This window comes from Bemisia tabaci, chromosome 3 (assembly GCF_918797505.1).
Source record: "Bemisia tabaci chromosome 3, PGI_BMITA_v3".
In the NCBI taxonomy this organism is placed as follows: Eukaryota; Metazoa; Arthropoda; class Insecta; order Hemiptera; family Aleyrodidae; genus Bemisia; species Bemisia tabaci.
Genome location: NC_092795.1, coordinates 15,931,315 through 15,946,148, shown reverse-complemented (window position 1 = coordinate 15,946,148; position 14,834 = coordinate 15,931,315). Strand labels below are relative to the sequence as shown.

Genomic DNA, 14,834 nt, shown 5'->3' with positions numbered 1-14,834 from the left:
TGATTATGAACATAGTTCCTTCATCAGAACCGCAAACTGATAGAAGTGCGCGTGACCTAAAGCAACAAATGAATACTTGCAATTCGAATTTGCAGTTTCAATGAAATCTATGGTTCAGACGGTAGATTAATATTTCCTAACGTGCTTTACACTTTCCGAAATTTCAATTAAACCCATTCTGCGTGAAAAAAGAGAGTTTTAAGTACGAAAGCATAAAATGAAGACATAATATTTTAAGTAAGGTCTAGCAATCTGATGGCGGTGATTCAAATCTGCATACAGTTTTCATTTAAGGAGAATGAATTGCCGTGCGAATATTGCCCTGGGAAACTTTGTTTATGGTGCAGCTTCCTGCATTCAATTTTCCTTAAGTTGAGAGGGTAGGCAATACGCGTCCTAAAGAGTTTGAATAGTAGTATCATAATCTTTGTCCTTGTTCATACGTGTTACCAGTGCTTTTACCCTTCCTCCTCCACCTCACCTAATTACATTGATTAAGTTGTTAGTACATGGTCTCTAGAATGGATCAAATTAAGGAGGAATGAGCCAAGCCGCATCAGCTATGTCAAATTAAATTGGTCAATTTAACTTTTTAAATGGTTATGCGGATTTTCTTTAAATTTTAAGGAATTTTCTTCAAAAATGAAAAAAAAAAAAAAAAAAATTGTTTGAGGTTATATGTTCCATCGTTTTGAGCCAAACGATACATCGAAACACCATCGAATACGATCTATTGTCTCTGCAAAGCCGTGGCGCAACCAAGGTTGCCAAATTATATCTACAGATTTGGATAAGGAGCCCGAGAAGGACGGCATGGCAACTGCGCAGCCGCAGAACACTTATCATCTGGAGCTAGGCCGGAGCCGGAAGTACTCGGCGCAGGCGCAGGCGTTTCCCTGAAACTCCTCAAAATAGATAAGGTACTCCATCCGCCCCGCCCCCGCCCGCCTTGTCAGAGACACAAACGCTGCGCTGATGAGGGTGAGGGGCTGGCCCCCGCCCCGATCGTGGGCTCGGCGGGGCTTCGCGGGTCGAGAACAATCATTATTATAATACAGCATCTCGGAGCATATTGAATATTGAAACCTTCAAATCGAATTTATTCCAGAAAACGCGCCTGGGAGGCTGACAATGAGATCACGCATTTCACAATTACATCGAGATCCTACCAGAAACAGTACGGGGTGAGGTAAAAAAACGTTAAGTTTGGTGGTCAGTGCTAATTTTCGCCCGATGATTATAGATGAGCAATTGGACCGCGTTTAACAGAAAGGAACCAAGCCACATCAGCAATTGCCAAATTTAACTGGGCAATTCAAATTTTTACGAGAGAGCGTTTGTGCGGATTTCTTTGAAAAATTTAAAACATTTGCCGCGTACTATGGAGAAAATTTACTGAAATTTGCACCAAAATCCGCACAACCGTTTTCATGAAAAACATTCATTTACCTAATTGAATTTGGCAATAGCTGATGTAGCTGGGTTCCTCTCTGTTTAACGCGGTCCAGTTTGTGGAGCTTAAAATTCACGAAATCGATGACCTAAGTGCGAAACCACCGTAACACGTACCTCCATTTGCGACGTCAGTTGCCGTCCTTAAATTCCGTAACGTACCTTTTCGGCATATTTGACCCCGCCCATCTTTGTAACGCGTTTGTGAAGTAGTTCCCTATCCTTTAAAACGTAAAACAAAATGGCGTAATGTTCTCCACAACTGCATTTTGGAACTGCAAATTGGAACTATCCTATTTGATCCCTATCCTGAGGTACTTTATCGGACAGATCTGAGTACCAGCTCAATAATTAGTAAAATTACGAAATGGGTATTGTTTTTTACGGTCAGATTAAACATCCACAGAGATGAAAATTCTGCGTATATCAGCCGATATTTTCAGAGGAAATCGCGCTCGAAATAAGACATTGGCTCCTGGGAGTCCCGGGTCTAACTAGACTCCCTAAATTTTGCATTTATATGCATTTTTATTAATTTTGGAAAATTTAGCAGTTTTCAACTCTAAACTTGTTCCTTCTTTTCTCAAACAATAAGGAGGAGAAAAAAATCAGTTTGTATTGAATAAGAAAACGGAGGGTCAAAATTATTAAAATCAGGAATGAGTGAGGGAAGAGAAATTTGCAAGACACTGTTTATTCAACGCTGGCGAAAGACATTGCCAGGCTGGCAGTTGAAATGATAGAGGAGATAAGTATTACGGCACTTTGAATGTATTGTGGCCTACTCCTAGAATGAAGGCGCAGAGGCAAGAAACATATGTGTACGCGTAGGATAACTAGCATTCAAACTTTTAAACTTCTCGTCAGGTATTAATGTACACAGAGAATATGACAAAATTATGATTACTTTAGTAAACATATTAAATAGAAATTCAGCCAAAAATTTTTTTTGATAAAAAATAAGTTTTATTCAGTAAAAAAGGTGTAGGAAATTAACTAATGAAACTGACTGAACGATTATCAGAACAAAAATTAAACCTAAATTCTAAACTTAAATTATGTTTGCATTTTTTGCTCATCGAGCGGATCGTAAATTAACTCCTATAAACCGATTAACAAATAACGTAGTTAACAACTAGAAAAACTTAACGAATTGACGAATCAGTTGAGCATGATAAATCTGCTTTACCATTTTCAGCGTCAATAGATGTGAAACATTGAATAAAAATCGAAAAAAAACTAAACTGCGGCTTTATCCCGGTAACAAGCTACGGAAACCTTTGAATTTTCTTTATAGCTTGTTGCCGTGTTCGAGGTTTCCTGTTTAACTAAGTCTCAATAGTGAAAATATCAGAGACTAAAGACGTTAGTACAGATGGAAAAAACAAAAAATAAAAATAAAAAATAATTGCGAGTTTCATGAAAATAAAATCAAACGAGACCCATAAAAGGGTGTGCAAGAAGCTCATCACCATGCATCTTTTGCGAATACGTGATGTGTTTCGTGAGCAATATAAATGATAATAGTTAAAATTAAATTCCCTAACCAATTTAAATTAAAATGAATATTATCATATAGCAACAAGACTGTATTTCACGGGCAGATATTTATCGAATTTGATAAGAAAAAAAGAAAAAGAAAATTAGCCAAGAGAGGGTGGGATGTCGCAATGAGCCAAAATTGGCGCAACCTTGGAGCCGAAGTCGGGTCCGCCCTGGATTCCTGTAAATCGACTGTTTTTTTTACGAAAAATGTATTTAACTGAGAAAATTGACGATCAAATCCAATCATAAACCTAGATTAAACCCGCATGAATCATGAAAAACAACGTTTTTTTCACTGGACGGATTCCATGACTTGCCAAAACCAATGATCTTCGTGACTTTTAGTTTTTTATCGTCAAAAAGCTAGAGTTTAAGGAGTCCAGGGTGGGTTCAACCTCTGTCCTGGAATTAGGCCGTTTATGGCCCTCAAAATAAGAGAGGTCCTTTAAAAAAGCTACGATTAGATTATTCGGAGAGACATTAGGAAATACTAGATACTTGTGTTTCGTAACTTAGGATTGAATGGAGCAAGCAGTTTCTCAATCGTCGTCACACAACCGTGAGATACAAAAAAAAAAAAAGAAAAAGAAAGGCAATGGATACTTTCACAGGTAGAATCTTCCGCGAGAAATCAAATTAAACTAAGTATAAACCTAAATTTTAAAAATTTAACTAATGTGCATGTGTTGCGTGGACAACTCTGATTAATATATCATCACCAAGACGATTGGTATCCAGTAAAAATAAATTGAAGTAAAAAAAAATATATTATATTTTATACAAAAAATCTATGAAAAAACTAACGAAACCTTAGGACTAGACTTTGGTATTTACAAGGAGGATGGTGGAGAGAGAGGTTGTGTTTAGACAACGGGGCATTTGTAAGGGGCGTTGTCCTTGCAGCAGTACTCCCTGCCGGCCGAGAGGTTTGTGTTGGTCCAATGGGTTGTGTTGCAGTGTTTCACCCAAAGGTAGGCGCGTTCTTTGTAGACCTCGCGGTCGATCGCTCCACAGATTATCGTCGGACTGTTCGGCAAGTGCTTCACGAGCTGGTACAGAAAGAAAAGAGTGTTAAATAGGCAACCAATTTTCTTGGCTGCCTATCGCCAGCATTGGTTTGCAGAATTTCACTTCAGTCTTTTACAAAATAAATATACATTATATTAGAGGAGGAGGCCCTGGTAAAAATTGGCAGTAGAATCTGTGTTCCAAAATACCATAGACCTACAGCCGGCTGTAAGATTTCCATTAGCTCCTATACCCGGCTACACAATTTCTTACAGCCTTTTACAGCCGATGGCGATTAAGCAACAGCCAGGCGATAAAAGGTATGCTAAACGTTACTAATTACGTATGTTATTACGGATGTAGTTACGGACTTAGTGAGTTTTTGGAATACTGCTCTCTTTTTGGGCCGTAGTATCTTGATTTATTTTGCGAGGAAAGCTCCATACTTTTGATGGATGCCTGCCATTACTAATATATTAGAGCGCCTTCAGTTTCGTATGATACTGTGCAATACCTCTGGTGTGAAATAGTTGCTTCAAGCGCCGTGGCAGGCGAGCAGCCAGCGCGAAACACGCATTGGCGCCTACAAACCTAACAGGGATACTTCACGCGTTGCGCAATGCGTGAAGTATCCCTGTTAGGTTTGTAGGCGCCAGTGCGTCGCCGCTCCGCTTTGTGTTATGCTCCAATATTTAATCTGGCGGAGTCAGCGTTATTCAACTCATGATTTTGAAATGTTTGCACATCCTGTATGGATCATTCTCATTTTAATTGATGAAAAAAAATATGTATTAAAGAAAAATGTAATGTGTGTTTTGTAAATATTAAGGTTGTTCCGTATCAAACTTAATGATTTCCAAAGCACACAAATTTCTACACAATTTCTTATAGCCTTTCATAATCGATGGCGAAAAAACAACAGCCAGACGATAAAGTGTAAAGCCCGGTGATAAGAAATACAGCTCGGCTGCATAAGTTTTTATCGCTTCGTACAGCCCGGTCGTATGATTTTTTCCGCATTCTACAGCCAGCTATATGATTTTCTGTAGCCTTCTTTAGCCGGCTATAAGAATTCCTATGGTATTTGGAAACGCAGCTCTTATCGCCAATTTTTACCACGGGGTTGTTGCCCGAGCATTATCAAGCTGAGTCTTAATTGGCTGACTAATGCAAAATCGCAGTGGCGATTCATGAAAGTTGGCAAAACTTTTTTTCTCCATTTAAATGTATGTATAACAATCGATTCTTGGTGAGGCAGCCAGCCTCACTCGGAAGAGATATTTTCAATGGATTTAAATGGAGAAAAAACAGTGTTGCCAACTTTAAAGAATCGCCACTGCAAAAACGTCGAAGTGCGTCAGCTTGATAATGTACTGTGTTTGTGCAAGTAAGTAATTTAATTTTTTTCTCAATTTTACGTGTCATATTAACAGTGACTGATATAAGTAACACAAGTTAATGGCCTAGGAATCCGGAAAATCAGTATAATATCGGCAATGGAGCTTTTACATGCGTGAGGGACTTGCGATTTAAGTACATAAAATCGCGTAAAATTTCGCGAGAAAGACGATGATGCCATTGGTTATCTCTGGAATCAACTCTAAAGTTCAAAAAAAGTTCCTAAAGTTGAGGCCGTAATGGGGGGGGGGGGGAGGGATGCTCCACGCTACCCCCTCCACGCAGGGGTGCCGTGTTTTCAGTTTTGGAGTCCCCAGATATAGTGGCAACCTGTTAATGTATTTGCTCCTCCTCTTTGTATAGAGAGTTTGCCTTCATATAGAGGTGGACTCTCAGGGTAGGGTGGGATAACCCCTCCAGTACAGCCTCAACTTGGATAGCTTATTGGAGTTGATTTCAGAAAAAAAAGCAGTGGTACCATCGTGTTTCTCGCGAAATTTTACGTATGAATCATCAATTAAATCGCGAATTTCTGACACATGCAAGAGCTCCATCATCAGGGAAATGTTTATATATAATGAGACACATGGAATAACACCCTGAAAATTGCGAAAAACGTGATAATCGTGGAATTTTACAGTCGAAACATCAATTTTCCACCGTTGTTTTCAGATTTGATCCATTCAGATCCATTGGTTTTCGATAGGTCAAACCTTTTATAGAACCACCTCGCGAGGAGGTACCAAAATCAAGCACCAACGTTGAGATTCGTTAGTCACCGAATTGGAACTCAAATAGAATGGCAGCACGGAGGCTTGGGCACAAAATTAGTACCGAACCTCTAAATAAAATTCGCTTTTTGCACTGGAAAAAAAGCACATTGGATCTAGAGTTCAGACTCTTGATAACGTTGACAAGAAAAAATACTCTTGATTCAATCGGATTTAAGCTTAAATCAAAAGGAAATCCGCTCAAATTAAGAGGCTTGGTTCTTGATTTAAGCAAGAATCCGATTGAACCAAGAGTATTTTTTCTTGTCGATGTTTTTAAGAGTCTGGACTCTAGATCCAATGTGTTTTTTTCTCCAGTGCTCGAGAGGTGATATACCAAAATCAAGCACCAACGTTGAGATTCGTTGGTCACCGAATTGGAACTCAAATAGAATGGCAGCACGGAGGCTTGGGCACACAAGTAGTACCGAACCTCTGAATAAAATTCGCTTTTTGTATTATACGAAAAAATAAGTGAGGAAGAAACTGACCACATCAAGGCACTTGTTGGTGCACTGCTTGAGTCCGATGGCGTTGCAGGCGGTCTCCTCGGGGCACTCGTGCTCGAGGGCGGGGTTCTCGGTGGGCTGCTTGCTGGATCCCTTGGTGAAGGACCCCGTGAGGAAGACGCCGCAGTCGCAGTTTCCGCCGCCGAGCCCTAGGGCGCCAAAAGCCCCCAGTCCCCCGAACGTGGGCGACGTCGGCGCCTCCGGCTTCGGCCCCACTTCGTTCGCCACAGAGGCCGCCGCCTCCTCGCTCTCCTCCGCTGCTCCTTCCGCCTCCTCAACCATGTCTTCTGGCACCTCGTAGTCGTCGTCCGCCATGCTGAAACACCCACACGCACAAATTTGTTACAATTTACATAAGTGAAATAATACTACACTGGAAAAAAACACATTGGATCTAGAGTCCAGACTCTTAAAAACATCGACAAGAAAAAATACTCTAGATTCAATCAGATTTAAGCTTAAATCAGGAACTAAGCCTCTTAATTTGAGAGGATTTCCTTTTAATTTAAGCTTAAATGGACCGCATTAAACAGAAAGGAACCAAGCCACATCAGCTATTGCCAAATTTAATAGGGAGATTTCATTTTTTACAAGAGAACATCTGCGCAGATTCCTTTGAAAATTTTAGGGAATTTGCTTTGTACTTTGGAGAAAATTCACTGAAATTTGCACAAAAATCTGCACAACCGCTTACGTGTAAAAAATTAAATTGCCAGCTCAAATTTGGCAATAGCTGATGTGGCTTGGTTCCTTTTTGTTTAACGCGGTCCAAATCTGATTGAATCAAGAGTATTTTTTCTTGTCAATGTTTTCAAGAGTCTGGACTCTAGATCCAATGTGGGTTTTTTTCCCAGTGAAGTATAAAGGCTTAAGGTGATTCGATAGACGCAATATTTTGTGTCACACAGAGAAAAAACTTCGTGCATGGGACTCGAAGTTGAGGCCATATGGATCTCTGAAGTTTTCTGATCACGTATCCGAAAACTTGAGGTCGAGCTGCCGAAGTTCGGGTCAGACATCGAGGCACTTCGGTATGTACCGGAGTATACTTCAGATGTGTGGCCCGAACCCTTCGGTACGCATCGAAGTACTTCCGGTGTCTGACCCCAACTTCGGCAGCCCGACCTCAAGTTTTTAGATACGTAATCCGAAAACTTTAAAGATCCATATGACCTCAACTTCGGGTCCCACGCACGAAGTTATTCTTTCCGTGCAGAAGGACATGCAATATATGGCATCGATTGGTTCCATTTTTCCAGCTACTAGTCATGTTTCTCGAATTTTAAGATCGCAATTCTGTTGTCAGGAGACTGAACAATTCATGTACCAATTTTGACAAACAAATTCAACGTAGTAAAGGCGTGGTTGTTTTAGAGGAAAAATATCGCATTCGATACTGATATTAAAACAGCATTTGAAAAAAATAATTCTTAAAACATAAGGGAAAACGTGTAAATATAAGTGGAAAACTGTATTTAATCAGAAGGATCCTATTTTTTTGCTAATCTTTAATTTTCAACCGTCAAACACAAGCCAACGCAGAGACAAAAAAGGACTCCGCCTTCTTTAGACATGTGAATACTTTTTCTTTTCTCTCGCTTGTCCTTTTTAGAGAGTTGAAGGATCAGAGAAACATGGAAGAGAGAGGAACTCACCTGAAGGCGAGAAGGCCTAATAGGCTCAACAAGAGGAAACTGCGCATGTTGCCTGCAAGTGCACTTCCTGAAAAAAGAGAAATAATAAACGTTTATTAGTTCTGTCCCTCGGAAACCACAAACGCGAGCGTCAACTGAATGTTACCGACTTTTTACTAATATTGAATAATTATAATACTAATAATTGCTATTTCTCACACGAATCAAGATACAACGAGACTCACACTCTTTATGGTAATCGCTTGAGTACTCGACTTTTCCGATGCGTAGGTATTTTTGCCTGACTATCGGAATGAAGGCGCAAAAGTATCTTCACCACAGAATGAGGCCCACCAGGTACTTATGAAGATTTCCTCCGCAGAAATGACGGGAAACCTGTACTCTCCGGTTCCGAATTCAAAATTTTCTAGTCCACAGCAAAATTCGTCTTATCTAATTATGTATTGTTGAGCAAAGTGTTGATCAGTATGCTCGTATTAACAAGATAACTAGACAACGCCTTCTTTTACAAATGAACTGCACACATATATTACTACATAGCAATAGTAAAAGGCTAGTTGTAAAGGTCGAGCGGTAATGCCCCGAAGTAAATGTGCATGACTACTATATCCACCTGATTTAAACGGACTATTTTAGATTCACTTTTAACAGGAACAATTTTGAGACCATATAGCTAGGATTTTAAAAATCCAAAAAATTAAAGAGTGGTCTATTTTTAGAGAAAAATTAAACCTTTGAAATTCATGAAAAATCCTCTTTTAACGGTTAACCGTATCCTTCAATAATACTTTAGCCGTATACAAACCAAAAGGAAACTTTATCTATACATAAATTGAATAAATAAAAAAAATCAAAGGAAACTACGAAACACGCAAATCCCTCATTTAGTTGCATGTTTTTAAATTCCTTTAATTTATTTCGACATAGTTCTTATTCCCTCTAGCATAAATACGGCCAATTTTATCGGGAAAGACGTGGGTTTTTTGGCCAGCCGAAATTTTGAATCGGCTGATTTAGAAAACATTAACAGAAAGGACGAGAGGTAGGGGAGCTTAGTTGCATTGCAATTTTGCAAAGTTTAGTTCGACATTTTATTTATTTACTTAATATTAGATGACACCTCTTTTAAAATTTTTTATGAATTTTCTCTGTGATTTGACGAAAATTTCTAAGGTTTTCAATGTACAACATACGATCGTTATTGAGTAAAAGAATGAAGTATGCAGTGAAACTTTAGAACTTTTGCTGTCAACGCACGTTAATCCTGCGGATCGCGAAAAACAAAACATTATTGGTGTGGGTTAAATTGATCGCGGAAAACAAACTTATCATTTGGCTCACAACTATGCAGTTACATTTTTGAAGAAAGTTCTTATTCCTCCAATGCACATGCCCTTAACGCATGCAATGCAAACTTGTCGAGATAAATTGTGATGGAGTCAAGCAAGATGGTTCTTAAAGTAATTTAAGGTTTAAGAAATGACGACTTAGTGAGATTATCTGTATGATTTGACACACAAACACAAAAACCAAAAATATCAAAAATTGATGGTTTGAGGACATTCTAAATTGCGGGAAACGACAATGAGAAAATTGTCGAAAACGGGGCAAAAATTTTCGTCTACAGTCATTTTTAATAAACTCTTCATTTCAAAGTTCATAGTACCTTACACCGCTCTCTGTCCTTTGAACCAAACAACTTTTTTCCAGGGTGCTATAGCACCGAGGAATCGGAAAAAACAAGTGGTTTGGTTCGACGGACAGAACATGACAGGCATTCTGGTCCGGTATTATGAATGCAAATTATGGATTGAAATTTTGACCCAATGTTCTTAAAGTATTACATGGGCAAATTTTAGTACTAAAAACTGGAAATTTGTATTTCTGATCCAAAATCGGATTTAGCAGAACTTAACAAGTCAAGTCTCCACCTTCGGGCACATTTTGCTGACTCCATTACAATTATTGTTGAGCACACTGATAACATTATCTCATCGGAATGCACGTACACAGAAATTGGTTAAGTTTTAGGTTGGATCCAAATAGACAAATTGCAAGTGGAAATTTCCAGTACTTATTCGTCCACTCTGAACACCGCGAAATTCTGATTTTAAAAAAAGGAGAAAAAAACCACGTTTGGAGATACCTGGTTCTGGGCCTTTGCTAGTGGTTTATGAGTAAGCACAAGTGAACGAATAATCATATTTCTATTTCAAAGAGAGATAAAATGAGACTTACTTCCAAGAGCGAGAAAAATCCTTTGCGAATCACTACACAAGTGAAGCCCCGGCGAGATGAATTTGACTTTAAAGAGTGAAGTTGTAACCTCGGCCAGAGTAGCTCCGAGGTCAAAACTCAAAATTGCAGATGCATAAACATTCCGGCTGTTTACAAACACTCAACGTATCAAGATGGAAAGCCTCTTGTTCCTAACTCGTGGTGCCATGTTGTCAGCACTGACTGAGATTAGACAGCTGATCGGTGACGAAATAATCAGAACCCGCACAGCAGAAATATAAATTCTAAGGGAGTTTGGGGGATTCCGACCTCCAAACTCCCTTGGAAATATATTCGGCCTATCCCCAAAAATTAGAGGGATTTTCATAATTAACAAGTCTGTGACATATTTTTCTTCTTCACGGAAAAAAATTATCACAATCCCAACTTTACTCCTGGCTGATTTTGACGCCAGATATAAGAGTAGTTGAACCTGTCATAGAGTTACGGTTGAGTCTGCCACCGAAAGTTTGGTTGGATCAACCATACCTTCGGCGGCTTCTGCAACTACTCTTATATCTGACGCCAAAATCAGCCAGGGGTAAAGTTGGGTTTGTGATATTTTTTATTCAGTTTTTGAAATTGTATTTTACAATGAATTTTTTGGTAATAGTACAGCTCAAAATTACTTCTAGGACGACTTGATTCTTCAATATATTTCTGACGAAGCGTCTTGGACTCCTTATGTACGTAAGAAAGCCCCTCCCCCTCCGAGCGATGTTTTTGAGCTGGATGAGTTCCCCAGATCCTCCCATTGGTAAGGCTTCGCCCAGAAAATTCTCTAAAAAATGACGTTCTGCTTGAAAAATGTTGACCTATTTTTCTTATTTTTCTTGCCAGCTTGGCTGATGCAAGAAAAAAGGAAAACGTTTTGAAATCACTCATCCTCCAAAATGTTATCCTCCAACTGCCTTGAGTTACCTTCTCGTAAATGTGGGTAGAACCCTCCTCACTGGAAAAAAAAAAACACATCGGATCTAGAGTCCAGACTCTTAAAAACAACGACAAGAGAATACTCTTGATTCAATCAGAATCTAGCTAAAGTCAAGCACCAAGCCTCTTAATTTAAGCGGATTTCGTTTTGATTCAAGCAAAAATCCGATTGAATCAAGAGTATTTTTTCTTGTCAATGTTTCCAAGAGTCTGGACTCTAGATCCAATGTGTTTTTTTGTTCCAGTGCTTAATGGTTTATTTTAGAGAAAAATTCTGAAAATAGTAGATTATATAGAGAATTGCCCACATATTTTGCGTGCGGAAGCGAGTTCCGGCATGCCACCATCGCTTCTCGTCGAATTTGCGGCTCATCAAGTCATTAGTTCAGATACGCAATAGAATTTTATCTCAAGCCAAATCCGTTTCCCACCGCAACCCATTTTCGATCCTTCACTCATTCCGATAAATCATTTCCCTCGTTAGTATTTGAGTGATACGTATAATTTTAAACCACTTTTGTATTGTATATTTCTCACATTTTCATCTATTCCTCCTCCATTGATTTTATTAACCATTTAATATTACATTATGATTTATCGGTTTTTAATATTCATACCGCAGATGCAGTGAGCATACTCACCAAAGCAAATCTCTGCCTGGACCCTAAACCAGCAGTTATGCTACGCGAAATAAAACGCCTTCGTTTTACAAAGTATGCAATCCACGACGCGTATGCGCGGATAGTTGCCTATTGTGCCTGCCTCAGCAAAAACCACTCAACTCCAAATTCAGCCCTTCTTGGATTCGTAGTTCCTGCTACGCACAACAAAACGCCTTCATTTAACGAAGTATGCAATTTATGACACTGATGAGCAAATAGTAGTCCATTGTATTTGCCAAGAGCAAAAACCACTCAATTCCAAGTAGCTCTACTGGGATTCGTAGTTCTTGCTACGCATAACAAAATACCTTCATTTAACGAAGTATGCAATTTACGACACTGATGAGCAAATAGTAGCCCATATTGTACTTGCCTGAGAAAAATCACTCACCTCCAAGGATAGCTCTACTTGGATTAGTAGTTCTTGCTACGCACAACAAAATGCCTTCATTTACCAACGTATTTAATTTACCTCACTGATGCGTGAATAGTTGCCCATTCTGCCGTGCTAGAAGAACGCCGTATGAACATTCGAGAGTTGCCAAATTTCCTTCGATAAAATGTTTATTTTTCAGGAAAGTTATAAATATTTTCCCTTCATATTTTCAGAATCTTTAGGTAAAATTGCGAACTAAATTATCTGAAAAATTGGGAGGAAAATATTCGTAAATCTACCAGGAAATTCGCGTTTTATCAAAGCAAATTTGGCAACGCCTGAAGGTTCACACGGCGTTTTTCCTTAGCACGGCAGCATTGTATCCGCCTTAACAAAAACCGCTCAAGCTATGCGAACCCAATTTGATTGGCGGTAATCACGGAAGTTTGACACCCTCGCACGAGCAGAGGATTTCCTTTTATTATTTCCGAGTTTCCTGCCGTCATTCGCCGCGGTGGCGATCGGGTTTTCCAAAGAGTAAATGAGTAAACATTGGTTTGTCTTCGGTTTCGGCGCAACGAACTTGAGAGGTCAATGCCACCGCATCCTCGGACGCGTCATGACGCGACGCAGACGGCGCACGCTACGTCGTCACGTCTCGGACGTCAGCGAAAATTATGTAATTTTCCGGCTAAGCTGTTTGAGGCGAGAAGTTTTCATCCATGCGTCAAAGACCTTTTAAGTGCCCTCGGGTATAAAATTCGCTGATTTAGTTTTCCTCCGGTGAGTCGAGTGACTAGAAATCAGCGTTGCCGATGTGTGCAAGAATACAGTAGGTTCTCGATCAGGCAATCTTGCATGACGTCATAACGATCTGCAAACGAGTGATTTCCAGTGGAGGGGGGCCAAGTATTTTCAGAGACAGGAGCCTTGCTCTTATTATCAATATTTTTGTAAATACTTCGAAATCACGCAGTCAGTATATAAACCGGAAATGACGTAATGACCAGTCTATCGATATTCAGCGGGCTGCCGAATATTGCCGGAAAAGGAATGATGTGTCGTCATTTCCGGTTTTCATTGACTGAATGGCCGCAATATATTGATGAAAATATTGACGGTGTGATCAAAGATGAAAATTCCACAAATTTATTTAGTTTGCGGAACTCTCCACGACACAAACATCAATTCGCACCTGATTTCTTTTTATGGAGTGGGTTCTCCTACTTCTTGCGAAGACAAAAGCACCGTGACTGATAACGGTTTCCTTCTGCAGTTTAATCTAGCTCTCTGGTAGAAATTGAATAATTGACGAGACATACAAAATGAATAGTCATTCAGTGACCAAATTTGAAATCCTTCCTATCAATACAAGATTAGTTACCTAATCTATGAAGCATTCAATTTAGATTGTTGATACCATGAAAGAGATTTTTATGAGCCCTAATGCAGCATCTTCCATAGAACTATTTTTGATAAGCTAATCATTAAACTTTCGAGAGAGCTACACTAATTATTTTTGCTAAACACGACCTGAGGACTGAATTCGCTCATACCCATACATTAATATGGACATTTTCATAGAATTATAATTAGATTTTCTTCATTAAAACTGAAGGATTCCTGTGGATTAAAATTGTATCCCATATTCGGTAACCGGTATTTATGAATTAAGGGACTTGAAACACAAGTGAGATCAGTGCAGTTTCTGCTATTTCAAGAAATAAGTGTTTGAAGGTATAAAATTATGTGAAGTCTTATGGCGGAACGGAAGTTCAAGCTCACTTTTTCATGCTTAACAATTGGATTTCAGCAGTGAATTTTTCACAGAATTTATTTTAAGACTAGTCTTACTTGAAATCATTAATAATCCTCCTTTTCAAAAACTCCATTTATCCCATTTAACTTTCAAGCCCCTTAATTAAGTACTGTTGCTATCAGGTTTTCCACCATCCATATTCAAAATCTTAATCGGTTGAGAGAAAAACGATTAAAATTGTTTCTCATGGAACTTTGATACCCTGCGGCGGGGAGGGGTTAAATTTTCTGGCAAAAAGTCACAGGAGGATATTTTTTTAATTTTACCGGAGAGATACGACCTTGACTTATTTTTTAAACATGATCCTAAACATAGATGTCTGGAAGGAGGATTTCAAAAAGAGTTTTAACTCAAGATAAAACCTCTAGAAACGAAAGCCCCATTTCATCAGCGATGAGACCGTAATGTGACTCTGCCATTGGTTTGTTGA

At 39.1% G+C, this 14,834-nt stretch overlaps 1 protein-coding gene across 1 annotated transcript; it reads right to left on the bottom strand.

Annotated features, from left to right (window-relative positions):
* Positions 1-3,751: 3,751 nt before the first annotated feature.
* Positions 3,752-10,715, bottom strand: Fcp3C (Follicle cell protein 3C). The gene is made up of 4 exons (XM_072297911.1): positions 10,576-10,715; positions 8,338-8,404; positions 6,665-6,998; positions 3,752-4,046 (listed from the first exon to the last, which is right to left on the bottom strand). The coding sequence occupies exons 2-4, from the start codon at positions 8,382-8,384 to the stop codon at positions 3,861-3,863; spliced, it is 567 nt and encodes a 188-aa protein (XP_072154012.1). The 5' UTR covers positions 8,385-8,404; positions 10,576-10,715; the 3' UTR covers positions 3,752-3,860.
* Between the last annotated feature and the right edge of the window lie 4,119 nt (positions 10,716-14,834).

Coding starts and splice junctions, on each gene's coding strand:
- Fcp3C (XM_072297911.1), bottom strand. CDS start 8,384: ATGCGCAGTTTCCTCTTGTTGAGCCTATTAGGCCTTCTCGCCTTCAG. Junction 6,999..8,337: donor TTAGGCCTTCTCGCCTTCAG/GTGAGTTCCTCT, acceptor TGGGTGTTTCAG/CATGGCGGACGACGACTACG. Junction 4,047..6,664: donor CCAACAAGTGCCTTGATGTG/GTCAGTTTCTTC, acceptor TTTCTGTACCAG/CTCGTGAAGCACTTGCCGAA.